General features: G+C 39.7%; 1 protein-coding gene across 2 annotated transcripts in view; it reads right to left on the bottom strand.

Annotated features, from left to right (window-relative positions):
• Positions 1–23119, bottom strand: part of LOC126334641 (ATP-binding cassette sub-family C member 12-like) — a 498524-nt gene that overhangs the window by 315714 nt on the left and 159691 nt on the right. For both annotated transcript variants that reach the window (XM_049997082.1, XM_049997083.1), the window contains exon 10: positions 9495–9637. In XM_049997082.1, coding sequence (XP_049853039.1) covers positions 9495–9637 — 143 coding nt within the window. The remainder of the gene's footprint in view (positions 1–9494; positions 9638–23119) is intronic.

Raw genomic sequence — 23119 nt, forward strand, 5'->3', positions numbered from 1 at the left:
CAAGCAATTTGCAACAAATCAGCATTTGTGATTTAGTTACTGCAGTAGATCTTCTAACTAACACATTGTATTACATGTATCTTCCCTTACAGAGGAGAAGCCCTGTATACTATGCACATTTACTGTAAATTAACTAGGATTTCAAGTTTACTAACAACAATAATTAACATCAAAATGTTTTAGGGAACTAGCAATTTTTACCACAGGTTTTTGTGTTGTCTTAATAGAAATCTCATTTTCTGTATCTGCTTCAGTTCTTACAGGGAATTAGCAATCTCTTAGCTCAACAGATTGGAAGATAATCAGCAGATTTAAAGTTATCTGTCACTGCTTCAATATACAATATGCCAGCTAAAATGCAATCTCACAGTGAGTGCTGTTCTCAAACATGAGATGAGTTGGTTGACATTTGTAAGCAGCTGTAAATTGCCCTGGCTACTGTCAAACAATTGACAGCTGCTGCAAATTGGTGTGTTGGAAGAGCTCCTGCAAGTCATGTACCTGTACCAGAGGTACATCAAGTACTGTCATCTCCCGTGGATCCTGTCTCCTCTGCAGAAAGTACAGGTTCTGTCATTGCCCATCCACTTGACTGTGAGGGGTGTGTCAATGGTAGATATAGGTGTTCTGTATAGCATGGACGGCTACTGGGGAGGTCTCAGGGTGTTGTACTGATCACACTACCTTTCACTGAAACTGAAACTGAGCCATTGTAATTCACTTCACCTGTTTTGGTGAAAACTGTTTTGTCCAGTATCAGGAGAAGGCAAACACGAAAGTATAGAGGTTTATTAATTGTTGGCAGTTCAAATGTACGGCGAATAATAGTACCCCTTAGGGAAATGGCAGTAAGAAACAGGAAAGGGCCCCAGCTGCACTCAGTGTGTACGGCTGGAAGCCCCAGTCAACATACTGAAGAGGCTATTCCAGCAGCCACTGATGGAACAGGATACAACCAACTGCAGATTGTGGTGAACATTGGAACAAATGATGCCTGTTCTCTGGGATCCAATGTCACTCTTATTTCACTCCAGTGATTGGCAGAGAAGTTTGAAAAGACCAGCCTTCTGCATAGAGTTTCAACAAAGCTCACAATTTGCAACATTGTTGCCAGAACCGATTGTGGCCTTAATTTCTGAGTTGGTGGAAGCACTGAAACAGAGACCTCGAAGGGTCTGTGACAAACTAGGCAGTGATTTCCTGAACTTGCATCATAGGGTTGAGAATTGTAGGGTCTGTCTAAATAGGTCAGGTGTGCACTACACATCAGAGGCTGCTAATCAGGTAGCTGGTTGTGTGGGGGATGCACATAAGGACAGTTTTACATTAGGCAACTCTCTATCCAATCCAGATAATGATAGCAGTAAGAAACTCAGAAGTATCAGCGTAAGGTCGAAAGAAATGCCTCCCCCAGGTGGGAGTATTAAAATCATAATGGTAGATTGCTGAAGCTTTCACAACAAAATGCCAGAGTTTGAAGTGCTCATGTAAACCAGTGAAGCCACATAATACTAGCTGCAGAAAGCTGGTTGAAACCAGAAATTGATAGCAGTGAGACTTTTGGGAACATTTAAGTGTATATCGAAAGGTTAGGCAAATGCGGGAATGGAGGTGGTGTATTTGTCACAGTAGACAAGAAACACAAATCCACCATGATGGAAACTGAAGCTGCATGTGACAGCGTGTGGGCAACAGTCAGTATTAGTGTTGAGCATAACATGATAATTCAATCCTTCTATTGCCCACCAGATTCATCTCCTGATGTTACCGAAAACCTTACAGAAAACCTCAGTACCCTAGTATGTAACTTTCTCAATCAGAATGTAATCATCAGTGGAGACATTAATCAGTCCACCAATTAACTGAGAAAATTACAGTTTTGTTGGCGGTGGGTGTGATAAGACATCCTGTGAAACATTACTAAATGTCTTCTCTGAAAACTACCTAAAACAGTTAGTTAACAAACCCACTCATGACGGAAATATATTGCTTCTAGCGGCAACAAATAGACCCGACGTCTTTAAGGATGTCAACATTGAAATTGGTACCACTGACCATGACACAGTTCTGGTAACAATGATTACCAAAGTACAAAGGACAACTAAAACAAGCAGTAAGATATATATGTTCACTAAACTAGACAAAAAATTAGTAGTGTCATATCTCAATGACAAACTTGAAACTTTCTGCACAGGGCACGAGCATGTAGAGGAACTCTGGCTCAAGTTTAAGAGAATCATTGGCCATGCACTGGATATATATGTAGCTAGTAGAACAGCCCATTATGAAAGAGAACCTGCATGGTATACAGTCACTGTAAAGAGAGTTTTAAAGAAACAGATATTACTGTATAATATGTTCAAAACAAAGCATAAGGTTCAAATGGTTCAAATGGCTCTGAGCACTATGGGACTCAACTGCTGTGGTCATTAGTCCCCTAGAACTTAGAACTACTTAAACCTAACTAACCTAAGGACATCACACACATCCATGCCCGAGGCAGGATTCGAACCTGCGACCGTAGCAGTCGCACGGTTCCGGACTGCGCGCCTAGAACCGCGAGACCACCGCGGCCGGCAAAAGCATAAGGCTACAGATAGAGAAATGCTGAATGAAATGTGTTTGTCTACCAAGAGAGCAATGAATGTTACTTTCAATGGCTTCTGTAGCAGAATACTGTCAAATGATCTCTCACAGAACCCAAATAAATTCTGGTCGTATGTAAAGACTGTTAGTGGCACCAAAGGTAGTGTCCAGTCCCTACTGAATGACATATGAACTGATATTGAGGGTAGCAAAGCAAAAGCTGAAATGCTTAACTCTATTTTCAAATAAGGAAAACCCACAAGAATTGCCCTAATTTAATCCTTGTACCACTGCAAAGGTGTTCCCACTGGAACACCGAGAGTTGGGCTCAGCCATCGCCACAGCCTTCAGTTACGTGTGTGCCTTTGTTGGCGTGAAGACATTTGTCGATTTTCAGCAGGCTCTGGGACTTCACGGCGCCTTTTGGCTGTATGCGGGCATCTCGCTGGCAGGCCTCTGCTTCGTTGTCTGCTGTGTCCCAGAGACTAAGGGCCGTGACCTCGACGAGATGCACCCCAAGGGCGCCAGTGCGTAGCGACATGCCGACGTCACCGAATATTAGTAGTCAGTATTAGTGTCAGTGGTGTTAAGAAACAGATGAACTTGTTAAAACTGAACAAAGCTCCAGGGCCCAATGGAATCCCTAAGAGATTGTATACTAAATTTGGCCAACGGCCTTGCCACAGTAATAACACCGGTTCCAGTCAGATCACCGAAGTTAAGCGCAGTCGGGCTGGGCTAGCACTGGAATGGGTGACCATCCGGTGCGTTGAACACTGTTGGCAAGCGGGATGCACTGAGCCCTTGTGAGGCAAACTGAGGAGCTACTTGATTGAAAAAGAGTGGCACCGGTCTTGGAAACTGACATACGGCTGGGAGAGCGGTGTGGTGACCACATGCCCCTCTGTATCCGCATCCAGTGATGCCTATGAGCTGAGGATGACACGGTGGCCAGTCAATACCATTGGGCCTTCATGGTCTGTTCGGGAGAAGTTTAGTTTATACTAAATTTGAGGCTGAGTTAGCCATTCTTCTCATTTCACAAAAAAGTGTGCCCAGTTCTTGGAGAAAAGCATAGGGCACACCTATCTACAATAAAAGTAGTAGAAGTGATCCACAAAACTACATCCATTATGCTTAACAACAATTTGTTGTAGAATCGTAGCACATCTTCTGTGCTCAAACATAATGAGGTATCTTGAACAGAATGAAATCCTCAATGTCAACCAGCATGGATTTCGAAAACATCAACAATGTGAAACTCAACTCGTACTTTTCTCTCATGACATACTAATAACTTGATCAAGGCAACCAGGTAGATGCAGTGTTTCTCGGTTTCTGAAAAGCATTTGACTCAGTATCACACCTACACTTGTTGTCAAAAGTATGATAATATGGGGTCTCAAGTGAAATTTGTGACTGGGTTGAGGATTTTTTGGTAGGGAGGACACAACATGTTATCTTGGATGGAGAGTCATCATCAAATGCAGAAGTAACTTTGGGTGTGTCCCACAGAAGTGCATTGGGACCCTTAGTTATCTATACTGAAGTACTATCTGAGAGAAGAAGCATAAATATTCTGTCAAAGCCTGATAATTTTTAAGCACTGTACAGAGATTGGCAACTTGCTCAAAATGTTCAGAAATGTAAAATTTTTCATGTCACAAAATGAAAAAAAAGTAGTATCCTATGACTATAATGTAGTGAGTGACTGTTGGACTCAAACAATCCATACAAACTCCAGGGGATAATACTTTGTAGGGATATGAAATCGAATGATCACATAGGTTCAGTTGTGAGTAAAGCAGGTGGTAGACATCAGGTTATTGGTAGAATACTGGAAAAGAGCAATCAGTCTATAAAAGAGATTACTTAAAATACCAACAAAGAGATAGAGGGACTGGCCAGTACTTACCTCAGCTCAGTACAGCCAATAGGTACACAAAAAACAACCGAAAATTTACAGAAAGGGAAGAAGAGAAAGTGGATTTAGTTACTCACAACCCAAGGTTATGAAGCAACAGGGAAAGGAAAAAAAAAGGTTTTTCTTTTCCTTTCCCTGTTGCTTCATAACCTGGGTTGTGAGTAACTAAATCCACTTACTCTTCTTCCCTTCCCTTCTTCCCCTCTCTCCTCCCTGATGAAGGAACATTTATTCCGAAAGCTAGGAATGTAAATTTTCGGTTGTTTCTTGTGTATCTATCGGCTGTACTGAGCTGAGGTAAGTACTGGCCAGCCCCTCTATCTCTTTGTTGGTATTTGTTTCACATCTTTATATGAGATTTTCCATTAATTATTTAGATTACTTAAAATCACTCATCTAACCAATTCTACAATATTGCCCAAGACTGTGGGACCCATACCAGACAGGACTAATACAGGTTCTGAATGTGCACAGAGAAAGGCAGAACAATTGGCCACAGGTTGGTTTAATCCATGGAAGTGTGTCAGAGAGATACTGAAGGAACTGAAATGGCAGACTCTTGAAGACAGATGTAAACTATCTCGAGAAAGTCTATTAACAGAGTTTCAAGAATCAGCTTTAAATGATTGTTCTACAGATATACAGGGTGACACAGAAAAACAGGTACACTTTCACAACTAGAAATGATGAAGGAAAGAAAGAAATTGCATTCATAGTGATTTAAATCTTACAACTTTGTCATTTACCAAATATTGATGGCCTTTATCTTTTTTTTAAAAAAAAAAAAAAAAAAAAAAAAAAAAAAAAAAAAAAAAAAAAAACGCCCTTTACATGGGATCCTCCTGTATGAATACATTTGTGAAATCTGCTGTTGAGATTCTTCATTGACAGCTGCAACATCTTAGCTGGGATACTGTGAATTGCATCCTGAATTCGTTGTTTTAACTAATCCAGGGTTCTTGTTTGAGTTGTGTAGGCTTTGCTCTTGAGGTAGTCCCAAAAGAAAAATCACAAACAGACAAATCTGGTGATCTAGGGGGCCATGGAATGTTAACAAATTGTGAGATCACATGGTTGCCAAACAATTCTCACACATATGCCATCAGTTGCCATGCAGTGTGTGATGTTGATCCGTCCTGGTGAAACCAGGCTTCTTGAACGTTTGGAAAGTTGTACAATGCATGTGAAACAAAAGTTGGTAAAATCTCCATGTAATGATTGGCATTGACAGTTATTGTGTTTCCCTTTTCATTTGTGAAAAATTACAGCCCAATAATCCAATGTGATGAAACACCACACCATACTGTCACATTACTAGCATATAAGGGGCACTCATGAACATCATTAGGATTTGTGTTTGCCCAGTAACGGGAGTTCTGTTTATTCACATAACCTGTGAGATGAAAATGAGCCTCGTCTGACATCCACAACTTGTTTAGAAATACATTGTCATTGTTTATTTTTGCTATCATTTGTTCACAGAATCGTAATCGTGACCGGTAATTGTTGTCCTTCAATTGTTGCACCATCTGTAGTTTGTACGGGTGAAATTTTAAATCAAGATGAATAATTCTGCAAACACTCTCCTGGGACATTCCAACCACAGCTGCTTGCTTATGAATTGAATGTCGTGGGCTCCATAAGGCACACTTGCTTACAACACCAGTGTTTACTGGAGAATACACATTTCTTGTTTGTCATGTTGGTCTCTTCTTGAGGACAGATCCAGTCTCTTCAGAGAAATTAATCCAACATTTTATTGTGAGTTTCAACAGACTGGCATCATGACATCCTAAAGTATAAAAACATCAAAACTCTCTCTATGCCACTACAAAACTATCATTGTTTTGTATAGAAAAATTTTATGGTTAATGCATGCTGTTGTCCATTCCACTGATCCGTGATTACTGAAATGGTGGACTGTTTACTTGCTAAACATCATGAACCTGCAGTGCTGCCACCTGCCCATGGCTGCCACTACTCAAGTTAAACATTCTCGTTATTCTGTGTCACCCTCTACATATTGCTCACACAGTATTGTAACGATAAGATCAGATTAATTACTGCACACACAGAAGCATTCAAACAGTCATTCTTCCCATGCCCCATACATGACTGGAACAGGAAGAAACCCCTACAACTGTTACAATCCTCTGTCATGCACATCATGGTGATTTGCTGAGTATTGATGTAGATGTAGACGCAGATGTAGAAACATTCTTAGGAACTATCCATCACATAGTAGAACTAACCAAAATGGCATAAGATTGACTAAGACAAGCAGACAACATGGTCCTGAAATCAATGTCTCTTAAAAAGTTACCAAGGCAATAGGAAACATAGAGCTCACCAAAGAAACACCTATGTGCTTTCAAACTTAATCACATGTCCCATATAGTCCCATAGAGAAATAAAAAATGCCAAAGTCCTCAGAGATGCAAAGCTAGACTCTGATCACTACCTTTCTAAAATAAAACTCAAAAATTGTTGCCAAAAGAAAAAACTGAACCAATAAACTCAAGAGCAGAAATTATCATTGAAAGAAGATAATAAACTCAAAAAGTTTCCTTTTGCAACTGAAGACATGCAAAACCAAAACTGGGATAAAAAAAAAGAAATCCTAATAACTAAATCTGACCAACCAACACACACAACCAAAGCCAAAAGCAAGCCTATCGGAGAGAAGTTTGTGATAGATTCATTGAACTGAGAAGAAAAGACACTGGCAATCACAGAAAAATGAATATAACAGACAAAACATCTTAATGTGAGGAAATGAGTCAGAAACAACCTCAAAAGAATCAAAAAAGCCCCAGAAGACCTACTCCTCTTTCAGACCAATGAAGGCTTAATCAAAAACAACATGAAAATCTTTTACAGACATGTAAACAAAATATAGCTAAATACAACCCACAAGCCCTAGAACTCCAAGACAAAAAGTATTGCCAACAACAACAAGGATAATTGAAAAATATCAGGAGAATATTTCAGAAACCTCCGCAACTGAGAAAAGGCCATAGAAAAAAATGTTCAGCACCTAAAACACAACCAACGCTAGCTAGGAACTACTCACCATTGAGGAATTAAAACCATGATGTAGGGTCTTGAAAACTTCACGATCTAGTCACCTTAATGTGAGCACCACCTATGTTCAGTGCCACCTAACCAAAAAAATTTTGATTATTTCCAGGAAAAAAAAATCCTATATTGGTTTAAAGAAACAAAGAAGGACTTAAAACTATTCCAAATCACAGAAAATCTGTCTACATGCCCATTACATATTATGATGGTGCACCCACTACTGCAGCAACAATATGCAGATCTTCCGCAGCACCTGTACCCACCATTGTAGGCTAATAACAAATATGTCACAGCAAAGATGGCTATCTCTATAAGCAGAAATTACAGTAGATTGTTATACAATTACAAAATAAGCCTTAATTTAAAAAATGCTCTGAAACTTATGTTTTGGGTTAATCACTACAGAATTTACATTGACAGGGCCCACATAAACTTGGCTTAGGGGCCCATAGATACTAAATATGGTCCTGACTACCAGAATTTATTTGTGGAACTGAAAGATGGTTAAATAAAAAAAAAGGGCAAATGCCATGAAGAGATAGCAGAGATGAAATTCCTTACATTAATCAGAGAGTATATCCTGAAGTGTCAAAGCATTGTGACTGCCTGCTTAATAGTATGTTTGTGTATTTTTGAAACACAGCACAGCAGCAATTCTGCATAGCCGAATTTGACAAATCCTTTGTAGTTGTGTCAGAGTTATTTGGCCCCAGATTTCTAGTCAGAGCTCACCAAATCCCCAGAAATATGGCAGGTGTTTTGTGGCCATGGAGCTGACAGCTAATAATAAAACATATGTGTTCCACTGAGTTCAGGTCAAGAAAATTTGGTGGCCAGGAAATCAACATGAGTTCACTGCCATGCTCCTCATACCACAGTAGCATGATTCTGGCCTTGTGACATGAGAAATTATTACACTAGATAAAGCCATGGGAAGACATAATACATGAAAGCATTCATGTATCTACAATAATTTGCACTTAGTGCACAGATAACCAAGTGCATCTGATTACAACCACATGTCCTGTGGAACCTCAGGTGAACATCAGCATCCAGCATAGCATAATGCTGCCCCCACTGGCCTCTATCCCTGGCACAGTGCATATTTTGAGCAGCCACTTTACTGGATGATAGCACATCTGGATATGATTACTGACTTGATATAGCAACAAACATGACTTATCTGACTAGGTAAAACATTTTGAATGATGCACAATTCAACAGTCCAATCTTTATAATCTTGTGCCATCTGCAGCCATAACTGATATCATTGCCTCAACAAAGCAACATGTAGAAGTCATCTGCCACAGAGCTCAATGTTCAGCAATGTGCACTTGATTGCACCAGTAACCTGCTAGGAGATGAGAAACTTCTTTCATGTAGTTTCTGTAGATTTGCCACTACCTCATACAGTCCAGATGACTTTCCCTTGTTGAGCAACTTTAGCTGATTTTCTATTCTATGATAATTCACTCTTAAAAATATACATCCACATCTGGAAAGTTATTAATATTTTCCAATTAATGATGATAACTTTTCCACAATACAGGAACTGAAATGTCTCTGACAAACTGAAAACATCTATTCTGCGATACAATGACCACAAAAAAGGTAGATTTTCTTTTCCTTTTTGGTTTTTTTTAAACCTCTCTTCATTCTATGTTATTAGTAATATGAATAGCAGTGTCCCTCTCATTATGTTCACATCTAAACATACTGTTTGAAGGCCACAGATGCAGTCTCTTATAATTGATGCTACACATGATGCCAATCAAAAGCAATATGATTTTGTGGTGTTTTCTGTTATTAAAAAAATTATCAACTTAAATGAAACTAATTAGACAGCTAATGCAATACTGGGTAGCAATTTACTCTTTATCTGTCATTATGGTAAATAACTCACCATGTATGAAGGAACATTAAACAAGCTTCTGAACAGCAGCAATGTTGATGCAGACATGATTGGAATGGTATGAACAAGAGATATTCCAATAGTACTCCAAATGTATGATTCTTTTACATATCGAAGTTCTTCTTTTCTTGTTGCTGAAGAAATGGAAGTATAAGAATGTGTGTGTTATAAAATAATAAAATTTATTTTAAATATTGCAGGGACTTCTATGCACACAATGTCATAACTACACATGTATCAGTCAATACAAATTTGTACACAGCACAAATAAAATCTGTTTCAATAACAACAGTAAAACTATGTAGCAAAGTTTTTGAGACTAAATACTATTAATTTTCATGATAATATTGATTCAAATTTATGTAGTGAACCATAACAAATATATGCATGCAGAAAAGATGGTGTATGTTACGCACAACAATAATTTTAAAATATATATATATATTTTACTCCATAGGTTGATATCACTGACTCAACAATAACATGCATTATTCTCACAGTTTTTCTAGTGCATAGCTCTGTTGGTCAAAAGAATAGACCTATTTTTAATGGTTTGAGATCATTTTCTCATAAATTCCCCATTGGCCAGATGCACCATGAAAGAAATGATTGGAATGTTTTGTTTGCTGTACTTTGAAGGCACTAAATATTTGGAGATAATTTGTAGAATGAAGTTACAATGCAGTGATAACTCTCTTAGTGAATGAAATATTTAAAAGTGAGCATTTATCTGTCTGTGACAAAAACCATTCATGTAGGTCATGACTTCCAAAATGAACAGGAACACTTAATCTGACATGTGGTGTGGTTTGAAGAGGAAGGAGAGACTTTCTTAGCCACATAGTAATCAGTGGTGAGATTTGGGTCCATCAGTATCAACCACACAGTAAGCAGCATAATATCATGTTGAAATATCGAACTTCACCTCAGCAAATAATTTCAAAAGCCATGTTCTGCAGGAAAGTTGACGATGACAGTTTTGTGGGATATGGGAGGTACACTGTGGACTAATTCCAATCCTGAAGGTCAAACAGTGAATATTGACAGCTACTATGTGCTGCTGATAGACCTGAAACACAAAATCAAATGAAAGAGGAGAGGCAAACTTTCAGAAAGTGTGGTTTTGCTTCAGAATAATTCACAATCCTCATACAGTTGGGAAAGATAGCCAGAGCTTTTAAAATCTTGGTATTTACCTGATGGAGCAGTGAAGCAGCCCACCACTGCCTCTCCACACCCCCCGCCCCCTCCCCTATGTCATACCTCAAAAGTGATTTTCTTGTTTTTGGACCAAATTCTGTGGAAGCTGGGAAACATATTGGAAAATCCCTTTTCCTTCCCTTTCAGTATACACATACATTGCATTTCTAATGACCACCGCTGCTACAACTATTACTACTAAGATGATGATGAAGACTATCTTTACTAATACTACTGCTAACAGCAATAATAATAATAATAATAATAATGATAATGATAATGATAATAATAATAATAATAATAAACCAAGCACTAGGCCCCCGGTATGTTCTGCCAGTCATAAAAGGTGAGGAAAAGAACAAACCACTAATAGGGCTAACCCCCCTTTTAGTGTAATTAGTTGGTTCAGGACAGAACTAATGAAGCCACGGACAAGTACTGTCATGGTCGGGGACGATGCTTGAACCCTATGCCCGTCTACAATGGTAATGACACTGCTAGCCACACAGAAAATGATTTAAATCCCAATAGATGTGTTTTGCAGGATATGCTTCCTGCAACCACCCTAGAAGGAAAACAAAGACAGAGAATGAGATGGTCAGATGAAGTTAACCAACACCTCATGTTCTGTTATTACCAAGCAACAAACTTAGGGACTAACACAACTGGATACAGATCACAAGTATACACAACATTTATTACCAGATACCCAGAATTAAAATTTTTAACAGAACAACGACTAGCTGATCAGATCCATGTAATAATAAAAAATAACAGGATACCCCAGTCAGAATTAAAAAACATCAAACAACAAGTACAACAAATACTGGAACAAAATAATGTGTAATCAGAAGAAGAAGAAAATACAGTAATGGACTCAAACATCCCAGAGCAAACAAACCAAGAACAACACGCATCAATTAAACAATCAGGGGAAAATGAAATCTTAAGACAGCCACCAGAACAAGCACAAATAGAACACGAAGTGACACACATGTTAGAAAAATTTCAGCTGGCATAGACCACCAAATAACTCACAAGTCGAAACAACAATAACAGCTAGCAACACAATCACACACAACAAAGTAGAGCACTCACTACACTAAATATACACACTAGGCAGAGATCAGAACTAATCAAAACCCACAAAACCAGCATGGCAACACAGGCTACAGATCAGAATAGAAAAACTGAGAAAAGACATCGGACAGCTAACACAATTTATAAGAAATGAAATATCAGACAAAAAACGAAAAAGGTTAGGTAAAATCTCCCAACAAGAAGTGATAGAGCAATTAGATGAAAAGAAGCAGAAATTACAAGCATTGGCCAAATGCCTAAGAAGATCCAAAAAAGTGAAAATACAAGGAAACAAAACCAAACATTCAACACAAACCAAAAGAGATTTTACCAGACAATAGATAACACACACATTAAAACAGACAATCCACCAAATATAACAGACATGCAACACTTCTGGAGCAACATATGGTCAAACCAGGTACAATATAACAGACATGCACGGTGGATACAAGCAGAAACAGACACATACAAGATGATACCACAAATGTGTGAAGTGATAATTTTGCAACAATGAAGTCACCCGAGCAATTAATTCTACACACAATTGGAAAGCCCCTGGAAAAGATAAAATAGCAAATTTCTGGCTAAAGAAGTTCACCTCAACACATTCACATCCGACTAAATTATTTAACAGTTACATTGCAGACCCATACACATTCCCTGATACACTTACACATGGAATAACTTATCTGAAACCTGAAGACCAAGCAGGCACAGCAAACCCAGCAAAATATCACCCCATAACATTCCTACCAACAATATACAAAATATTAACATCAGTCATTACACAGAAATTAATGACACAAACAACACAGAACAAAATTATAAATGAAGAACAAAAAGGCTGTTGCAAAGAAGCACGAGGATGTAAAGAGCAACTGATAATAGATGCAGAAGTGACATATCAAGCTAAAACTAAACAAAGGTTGCTACACTATGCATACATTGATTACTAAAACGCTTTTGATAGTATACCCCACTCATGGTTACTACAAATATTGGAAATATACAAAGTAGATCCTAAATTGATACAGTTCCTAAACATAGTAATGAAAAATTGGAAAACCACACTTAATATCCAAACAAATTCAATTAATATCACATCACAGCCAATACAGATTAAGCGTGGAATATACCAAGGAGACTCATTAAGTCCTTTCTGGTTCTGCCTTGCTCTGAACCCACTATCCAACATGCTAAACAATACAAATTATGGATACAATATTACTGGAACATACCAACACAAAATCACACTTTTGCTATACATGGATGATCTAAAACTACTGGCAGCAACAAATCAACAACTCAACCAATTACTAAAGATATCAGAAGTATTCAGCAATGATATAAATATGGCTTTTGGAACAGCAAAATGTAAGAAAAATAGCATAGTCAAGGGAAAACACATTAAACAAGAAGATTACATATTGGATAACCACAGCGACTGCATAGAAGCGATGGAAAAAACAGATGCCTATAAATATCTAGGATACAGACAAAAACTAGGAAGAGATAATACAAATATTAAAGAAGAACTAAAAGAAAAATATAGACAAAGACTAACAAAAATACTGAAAACAGAATTGACAGCAAGAAACAAGACAAAAGCTATAAATACTTATGCTATACCAATATTGACTTACTCATTTGGAGTAGTGAAATGGAGTAACACAGACCTAGAAGCACTCAATACACTTACACGATCACAATGCCACAAATATAGAATACATCACATAATTCAGCAACAGAAAGATTCACATTTATAGAACGAGCAGAAACTAGCAAAATACACAAAGCAATCACTCATATAAATACATCGGCTGCACCACTGCAATTTCATAACCACTTCTACAACCCTTTAGATCACATAACATCAACAGATACAAAGAAAGTAAATTGGAAAAAGGAAACACTACATGGGAAGCACCCGTATCATCCAACACAGCCACACATTGATCAAGATGCATCCATCACATGGCTAAGAAAAGGCAATATATACAGTGAGACAGAAGGATTCATGATTGCAATACAGGATCAAACAATAAACACCAGATATTACAGCAAGCATATTATTAAAGATCTGAATACCACAACAGATAAATGCAGACTTTGCAAACAACAAATAGAAACAGTAGATCACATCACAAGCAGATGTACAGTACTAACAAATACAGAATACACCAGGCACCACAAAATGTACTGGAGAATGATGAATACAAATTATACTGGAACAGAACCATTATAACAGATAAAACAACACCACATAACAAACCTGACATCATACTCACCAATAAATTGAAGAAATTAATACAACTAATCGAAATATCCATACCCAATACAACAAATATACAGAAGAAACAGGAGAAAAAATTGAAAAATGCGTCCAACTGGCTGAGGAAGTCAAGGACATGTGGCATCAGGATAAAGTTGACATTATACCAATTATACTATCAACTACATGAGTCATACCACACAATATCCACCAGTACATTAACGCAATACAGCTGCATCCAAAGGTATATATACAACTACAAAAATCTGTAATTATTGATACATGTTCAATTACCCAAAAGTTCCTAAATGCAATGTAACATATACCGTACAGTTAAAAGGAAGTCACACTTGATCAGGGTCACTTTCCATTTTTAACCCGATATAACGTCTGAGAAAGAAGAGAAATAATAATAACAATAACTGTTGCTGGAAAATCTTTTGGGATGAAAGCCTTATTCTATTTTCAATAATAATAATGGTAATAATAATAATGACACTTAATTTTATCTACAAATGAACTGGTAGATTGTGCAGTTGAGCATTGTTACTTATAAAAGAAGTTAACTCAACAATCCCAAATCTTTTGATGATATCATCATACCATGCTCTTGGTTTTCAAGTTATCACTGGTTTCTCAACTAAGGTAGAGACAAGAGCTGAGAGCTGATATACAATCCTGGGCCATACTATTCCTCAAATATGTTTTTATTCATTTAAAACTACGAAAACTCCTTTCAACTGAAGAATGTGTTGCAAGAATGGTAGAAAATTAGACAAAACAGTCTGAAAGCTCCTGGAAGAATTTGGTCCATTTCATTCTCTTTTCATTACATCTCTCAAACTGACAAAGTAAAATGTTTATTTATGCTGGTAAGGAAATATAGTCTCCAGTTCTACATGCAGCTGTGAGTGATTGAAGAACACCCATATTTTCATAATACAGAATCCACACTGTCTACAGGGAAATGCTGAGCTCAGTTTGGAGAACTGAATACTGTGAAGCATGGAGAAAAAATCCTAAGTGATACTATACAAGAATTGCTCTGCTGAAAGACTAAATTTAAATGATGTGCAAAACAGTAGGTGAAAATAGCTTGGGAGGCAATTTTACTGACCTAAGACTGCAGTTTATTTAATTCTCCTGCAAAAAGAGGATCACAACCATAGATCTGGCTACCAGTTTGTTCTTTATATCATAATTCGGAAACATGCCACTCAGCATAGTGAATAAAGCAGCAGCAGTTCTAGCTTGGCTAACATCATGCAAACAATGAAGAAATTCTTGAATGTCACTGCTGCAGTTCACCAGCCACATAAGAATAGAGCATTGTGACTAGACCAAGACATGTGTTGCTTCATCCACAATGCAGGCATAGAATGATCTTTTACCCAACCATGAATGTATACATTCACAAATGGATTCATTTATACATTGAAGCAGTATGTTCTGTGTAATTTTTGAAAATTCAAAAAATAGCCTATTTCTTCCTGTATGCTTTCAAATCTTCATCACCTTTCAGCACAAGTTTAAAAAAGGCTCTGAAATTTCCAGAACACAAGGCATCTTCTGTCTCATATCCTGTGCACACAAAAGACTTAGGATGTCAATTAGAATTTTCATGATCTCTCTATTAGTTTTCACTTCACTGTTGTGTCTCATTTTAAGTAATTCTGAAATACTAAACATTTGTTTGGATTGTTCTTTAACTCAAATAAAACTACTTAGGTGGTCTTTACAAGAAGCGTGCTGTGCTAAACCTCTAGACAGATTCTCTGGATTATCAAAACCCTCGGCAGACCATTTTGTTTTTCTGTGCTTCAGAGCAAACATAGCCAGCAGAATAATTTTCCTTTTGTAGGGCCATCACACAACCACTTGCGCTGCTCATACCATGAAGATTGAAATGCACATGCTTTTAACTAATCTTTCTGAAGAGGGTGTGATGTCAGTGTTGGACATCCTTTCTTCAAATTTTTATGTTGTTCAGTTTCACATCTCCTGGGAAGCAAAAGTGCCTAGAAGGAAGAAATGATGTCCTCACTCAAAACTGTTACATCAGTACTTGTAAAAAATTAGGCTTTGTCCAGATTCACTATGCACAGGATAACTAACACAGGGGAGAGACCTCTCATGGCACAGAAGTGCATGGCATCATGGCTAAGGCAGCCTGTACCTCTTCTGTTTCCAGCAGTGACATAATGGCAGCCTGGCTTGTGTCTGGCCTCAACGTAATATGCTTCATTCTTCTTGTGCTTTAGGTTAGGGCTACCCTTTCACACTTTGACTTGCTCTCTAATGTTGATGGTTAAGATGGAATAACACAAGCTAATGTCTTTTGTGCCTGCTGACAAAATTGCATAAAGGTTTATTGTAAAAATAATTATTGCTATTACTTTTACTACCACTACAACTATTGTTACTACTTCAACTACACAAATGTGAGGAGGTCCAGCCTTCCTTGGCTCCTCCAGTCACCCATCACTGATTAAGGAGCACCTCTAAGATTCATAGTTTTCTTTGGATGATGATATTGTGGAGGTGATTTGAGGGTGGATGTGCATCATTCCACAAAACATCTTCCAGGACAGAATTAGGAAACTTGTCATAAGATGGGTGAAGCACATATAGTTTTTTGAGATACTATGTAGGAAAGGATGTTATATGCAATGTTGTTTTCACAGTAAAAAGTCTCTTTTTTAAAAAGTAGCTTTTATTTTGACTTGTCCTTGTATATATTCACTAAGTTCCTCGTGAATATGTTTAACACCAGATGTTTTTGAAAAAGGCTAGTAAGTATCAATTATGGTCAAAAGAACCAGATGAAACTGTTGTGACTCGCCGATCTTTCAAAGTGCCGCTGCGCAGTTATGCGCATCCTCTACATGCGATGCTGTCTGCCAGCCATGCAGCAGCAGCATCACCTAAGTGGCCAGCCAGCCAGCGGCCGCTAGACTTAGACTCAGTTATGATTTGACTGTTAAAGTGTACACACGTCTTACTCTGTTTACTTGATCTATGGCTTTCATGTATTGCGCCTTCCTTGAAATATATTTGTTCAACTTGAACTTATAACAACTGGTGACGAGGTAGTGATTTTTCTTTTCCATCAGTAACCCACAAGTTCCCATGGCTACTTTAGAGCAACTATTGCAAGGTCTCATAGAATAGCAAACGCTTCTCACAAATGCGATTCATGATTTCATCACAGCATCAAATGTGGGACGTCTCTCATTCTCGTCTCTACCTACTTTTCCTCCTTACGACAAGATGGCGGAAGACTGGTCTGAATATGAAAAATGTCTTCGACAGCACTTTTTGGCATTTCATGTCGCAAACGAACAAACATGTAAGTCTCTGTTCCTTTCATGGATTTCCCCTCAAATGTATTAGTTGTTGTCTCAATTGGCTCCTTTGAAAGATCCTGCGTGTTTGTCCTTTGCTAAAATGTGCTCACTTCTGTCCGTCTATTTTCAAAAGGAAATGCTTGTAGTAGCCTATCGTGTTGCCTTTTATCGTTGTCAAAAACAACCAAATCAATCCAATCACATTCGGGCTGCTGAACTTCATGGCCTCAGTAGAAAGTGTCAATTTGTTACTGAAGTTCACAAAAAATCCTATGCCAATTCCATGGTACGGGATGCTATTATCCGATCGGCACCCGACAAAGAAGTTAGGCAACATGCCCTTCAGTTGGCAAATCCGACTCTAGATGAAGTCCTATCCATCGCTCAATCTTCTGAAATTTCTCGTGCCGCTGGAGCACAATTAGAGGCATGGGGCGATGTTGCGGAAATACAACCTCTGTGCAATATTGACGAAGTGTGTGGTGTGTCCCCACTGGCCAAGATGGCCACAGTACGCTCCAAAGTGCAGCCTGAGCCTAACCGTAAACAAACATCGAAGAAACTGCAGCAAAACCCATGGCAACTTCCTTCATGTCTGCGGTGTTTTACAAAACATTCACGAGAAGATAATCCACAACATTGGGCCATGTGTCATCCATTTGCAAATCCGACCACATACATGATATTCCTGAACATGATGCTGATTCTGATTCTGTGTTGTCTGTCAATTGTACTTCTTCCTTTTCAGGGAAGTTATTCCTCACTGTCCAAATACTTGGTTGAGATGTTCGCATGCAGGTGGATACTGGTTCTGCTGCCACTGTCATCAATTCTCAGACGTATCTTCAATTGGGTTCTCCAATCCTGTCACCTGTTACTAGGCAATTACGGACTTACAATACACAGAAGATTTCTCTCTTGCGACAATTTGATGCTGAGGTATCTTACAAACCTGTCATTCGCACTGTTCCCATATTTGTGGTCGACCACAGTAATGCGGAGAATCTTTTTCGTTTCGATGCCTTTCACGTTTTTGGGTTCTCCATAGATGACTCTGTCAATATTGTCTCTGATGCTGTTCTTTATGCTCAATTGGATTCCTTGTCAATGACACTTTTGTCCCTTTTTTCTCCTGTTTTAGGCCGTGAAAACGACTTTGAAGCTCATATCACACTCAAACCCATTGCTCAGCCTAAGTTTTTTCAGGCTCGGCCCATTCCTATGGCCCTCCGTGATAAGGTCAAACGGGAGCTGGATCGTCCCACTGCTTCAGGGGTCTTGCTACCTGTCACTTCCAGTGAGTGGTCCTCTCCTGTCATTGTCGTTGCTAAGCCAAATGGTGATATTCATCTCTGTGGCGATTTCATACCCACTGTAAATGCTCAATGCCTTATCAACACTTACCCTATGCCTCAACCTGAAGAATTGTTTGCTAAACTTGCTGGAGGCCAGTATTTTTCTAAACTTGACCTGTTAGAAACTTATCATCAACTTCCTCTTGACGCTGCTTCCCAGCAGTTTCTGGTCCTTAACACGCCTTTCGGCCTCTATCAATACCAACGATTGCCATTCGGGGTTGCCAGAGCCACAGCTCTCTTTCAGCGATTCTTGGAACAATTATTGCTCACTGTCCCTGGGTGTATAAATTACCAGGACGACATTGTTGTCACTGGCTCCACCATTGACGAACATCTTCAAAATCTCCACACACTTTTTCATGTCTTACAGACTGCTGGTCTTAAGTGTAATCTTCAGAAATCAAAATATTTTCAGGCATCTATCACGTACTTGGGGTTTCAACTCTCTCAGGATGGTATTCGTCCGCTTCAGCAAACTGTCTCTGTGATCGATGCCCTTCCTCACCCTACATCTGATAAGGAACTGCAAGCCTTCTTGGGGAAAATAGCATACTATCACAAGTTTTTACCATCTGCTGCTTCGGTGGCTCAGCCATTGCATGCCTGTTGCATAAAAATGTGCCTTTTCACTGGTCCACATTATGCAATGCAGTTTTCCAGAAATGGAAGACTATGCTGAAACTGGCCCCGTGCCTGACTACTTATCAACCTGGCCAACATCTTGTTCTTGCCACGGACGCCTATCAATATGGGGTCGGTGCACACCTTGTGCACCATTTTTCTGATGGTTCTGAACAACCCGTTGCTTATGCCTCCAAAACGCTCACGGATGTCCAACAAAAGTATTCTCAAATTGAAAAAGAAGCTTTAGCCATTATTTATGCTCTTCATAAGTTTGGTGTTTTTCTCTATGGATCCAAATTTCATCTTGTTACAGATCACAAACCACTTGTTTCCTTGTTTCATCCATCACCATCAATTCCCGACAAGGCTGCACACCACCTCCAGCGTTGGGTTCCTTACTTGTCTCGTTTCAATTATGAGGTTCATTTCCGGCCGATTTCTCAACATGTGAATGCTGATGCACTGTCTCGCCTTGAATGGGTACTGATCTGGCTTTCAATAGGGAAAAACTTTTGTGTTTCCACCTGGATGTTGTCAAGCAGCGGGTTGTGGACGGGTTCCCCCATCACCGAGGACTGGCTGGTGGCTGCTACGGGTTCTGACCCTACCCTCTCCTGGGTTTTACACTGTATTCAGAAGGGTTGGCCAGATCATCCACCTGCTAAGACTTCTGATCTGTTGCGGAACTACTATGCTTTGCGTAACCGCCTCACGACTAGGGATGGTGTTATCCTCCTTTCCACCGAAAATGCTTCGCCGCATGTTGTGGTACCTGCGTCTTTGCGTGCTTCGGTCTTGCACCTCCTTCACGACGGGCACTGGGGTGTCTCTCACACTAAATCTCTGGTACGCTGTCATGTGTACTGGCCCGGCACCGACTCTGAAATAGCACACATGGTCGCTGCCTGCGGCCCTTGCATCACAGGCCGCCACCCGAAGTCATCTTTGTCACCGTAGCCTTCGCCTGAGAAGCCCTGAGATTGTATTCTTGCTGACTTCACAGGACCTTTTTTAGGTACTTATTGGCTTCTCATTATTTATGCCTACTCTAATTTTCCTTTCATTGTCTGTTGCATGTTGCCTACCACCACGGCAACCACCAATGCTCTAGCTCGCATTTTCTCTTTGGAAGGCCTTCCCTTTACTCTTGTTACTGATAATGGTCCGCAATTTGCCTCTTCCAATTTTGCAGATTTTTGTGCCTGTCACAGCATCATACATGTCAGAGCCCCTCTGTTCCATCCACAGTCAAACGGTTAGGCTGAACGACTGGTCCGCATATTTAAGGCTCAGATGAGGAAACTCCTGACTTCTTCTGCTGATGATGCGCTTCTCCAATTTCTGGCTTCTTACCGTTTCACCCCCACGGGCGACCACAGCCCGGCTGAGCTCTTACGTGGCCAACAGCCTCACATGCTACTTCATCTTCTGCGGCCTTCCACCTCTCGGCCGCGGGTGCCTTCGCTCGGCAGGTTCACCGCCGACGACCTTGTATGGGTCCGGGGATATGGCAGGCGGCCAAAATGGAGTCCTGGCGACATCTTATGACACCGAGGCCAATGCCTTTTTGAAATCCAGATGGACCCGGGTGTTGCAGTGCATCATTCGGACCACCTTCGGCCTCATGTGCCCGCAATGCCTGTTCCGGATGCCGCTACACCACCTTCAGCTCTACCTGACGCTTGGGAGACTGGAATCTCACATTACTCACAATGCAGTCCTCTCACCATCATATCGGTGCCAGCACAAGAACTGACACCACCAGGAGACGTGCCCATGCAGGAACCAGATGACCATCATCACCTGCAACCCATAGCACAAAGACTTCCCTCCTATATTAAAGACACCAACCATCTGAAATCTGTGCCTGTCCCACTTCACCAAACACCTTGCTTGTCACCATTGATGCCACGTCCCTCTATACTAACATACCGTACGTACATGGTCTGCCTGCTGCTTAACATTTTCTCAGCCAGTGCCCATCTGATTCCAAACATATGACACTACTCCTGCTCACTTAATCAACTTTCTACTAAGCAACAACTACTCCACCTTTGTGGAGAAGTCATACAAATAGATCAGAGATACAGATCTGGTAACCAGGATGGTTCCTTCCTATTCCAACCTTTTCAAAAACCTCAGCTCCTGATTAGCTAGAGAAACATTGATGACATCTTAACCATATGAAGTCATGGTGAGGTGACCTGTTAAAATTTCTGGAATCTCTAAATATATTCTCCCAATAAAATTTCACTTGGTCCTTCTCGGAATTTCATGCCACTTTCCTTTGTGTTGATCTCTTCGTCACAGAGGTTCAGCTACACACTTCTTTTCACATTAAACCTACTAACAAACAATGTACCAACATTCTAACAGCATGTCTAATGTTCTCTCCCATGCAGTACTGGCATTAAAGGCAAACATCTTTGAACTGATGCAGACTTTATACAGCAATACACACCACTATTTTCACCTCAGCCTCCACTGGTTGTAATTATCCAACCAGCCTAGTCAAAAGGCAGAGTTCCTGCTCCACCACATCCAATCCTTGTACTGCTAGTCCCTCCAAAAAATAACATAGGAGTACACCACTTGTCACTCAGTATTATCCTGGTCTTGAAAGCATTAATCAACTACTTTGATAAGGATATGACTTCTTACAATCGTACTCTGATATGACGCCCATTCTGTCCAAGATTTTACTCATCAGACTTAGAATAGCTATTCATTGCCTTCTCAATGTTCACAGTACCCTTTGTCAGGTCTATGCTACTTCTACACCAACCTCCCTAACCTATGCATCCTACCCCTGTGACTGTATCCACTGCAAGACTTGCCCTATGCAGCCTCCTGCCACCATCTGTATCAGCCCTATAACTTGTAAAACACATACTATCAAAGGGATAGCCATCTGAGAAACAACATGTCATATGCTAGCTGTTGTGTAAACATTGTTTGGCCTTTTACATTGGCATGACTAGCACCAAGTTATAAGTTAGGATGAATGAGCATAGGCAGAAGGTGTATACTGGGAACACACAATACAAATGGGTACCCAAAATATAGTAATTATTTTTTAAAAGCTATATTTTCTTTCTTTCTTTGGGCCTTGTATCACACGGGGTCAGCCCTGTTATTAAGGATTTGGCAGTGTCTTTAGCAGAGGGTGGCCGGATGCCCTTCCTGCTGCCACCCCGAACCCCCCACGATGGAAGAAGTGTACCCCAGCTGTTTGTGTCTAGTTTAAGCCATCAAATAGTGCAAACGTCTGCAAATGCCTGTGAGTCGTGGAACTGAGGCGGAACATGGGGACCAGCCTGGTATTCACCTAGCAGGATGTGGAAAACCACCTAAAAACCACATCCAGGCTGGCCATCAGACCAGCCCTTATAATTAATTCACCGGGCAGACTGATCTGCTGCAGGCATGCCTACCTGAGTCCAGGAAGCAGCACATTAGCACTCTTGGGTACCCTGGTGGGTGTTTTAAAAGCTATATATTTTCAAATATATTTACAAAACAACCTTATCCCCTTAAAAATACTCTCCATTACAATTACAACTAATACATATTTTTCCACCAGTGTTTCAACTTTTTGAAACAATTTTCGTAGTCATCAGCACATTTCGTAGTCATCTTTAGAAATGGCTGACAGCTACTCCCTCATTTTTTTCTGGAGTTCTTCAATGTTGTCAAGTTGGTGTACTTCCATGCCCCTTTTCATATGTGGAA

This window comes from Schistocerca gregaria, chromosome 2 (genome assembly GCF_023897955.1).
Source record: "Schistocerca gregaria isolate iqSchGreg1 chromosome 2, iqSchGreg1.2, whole genome shotgun sequence".
Lineage (NCBI taxonomy): Eukaryota > Metazoa > Arthropoda > Insecta > Orthoptera > Acrididae > Schistocerca > Schistocerca gregaria.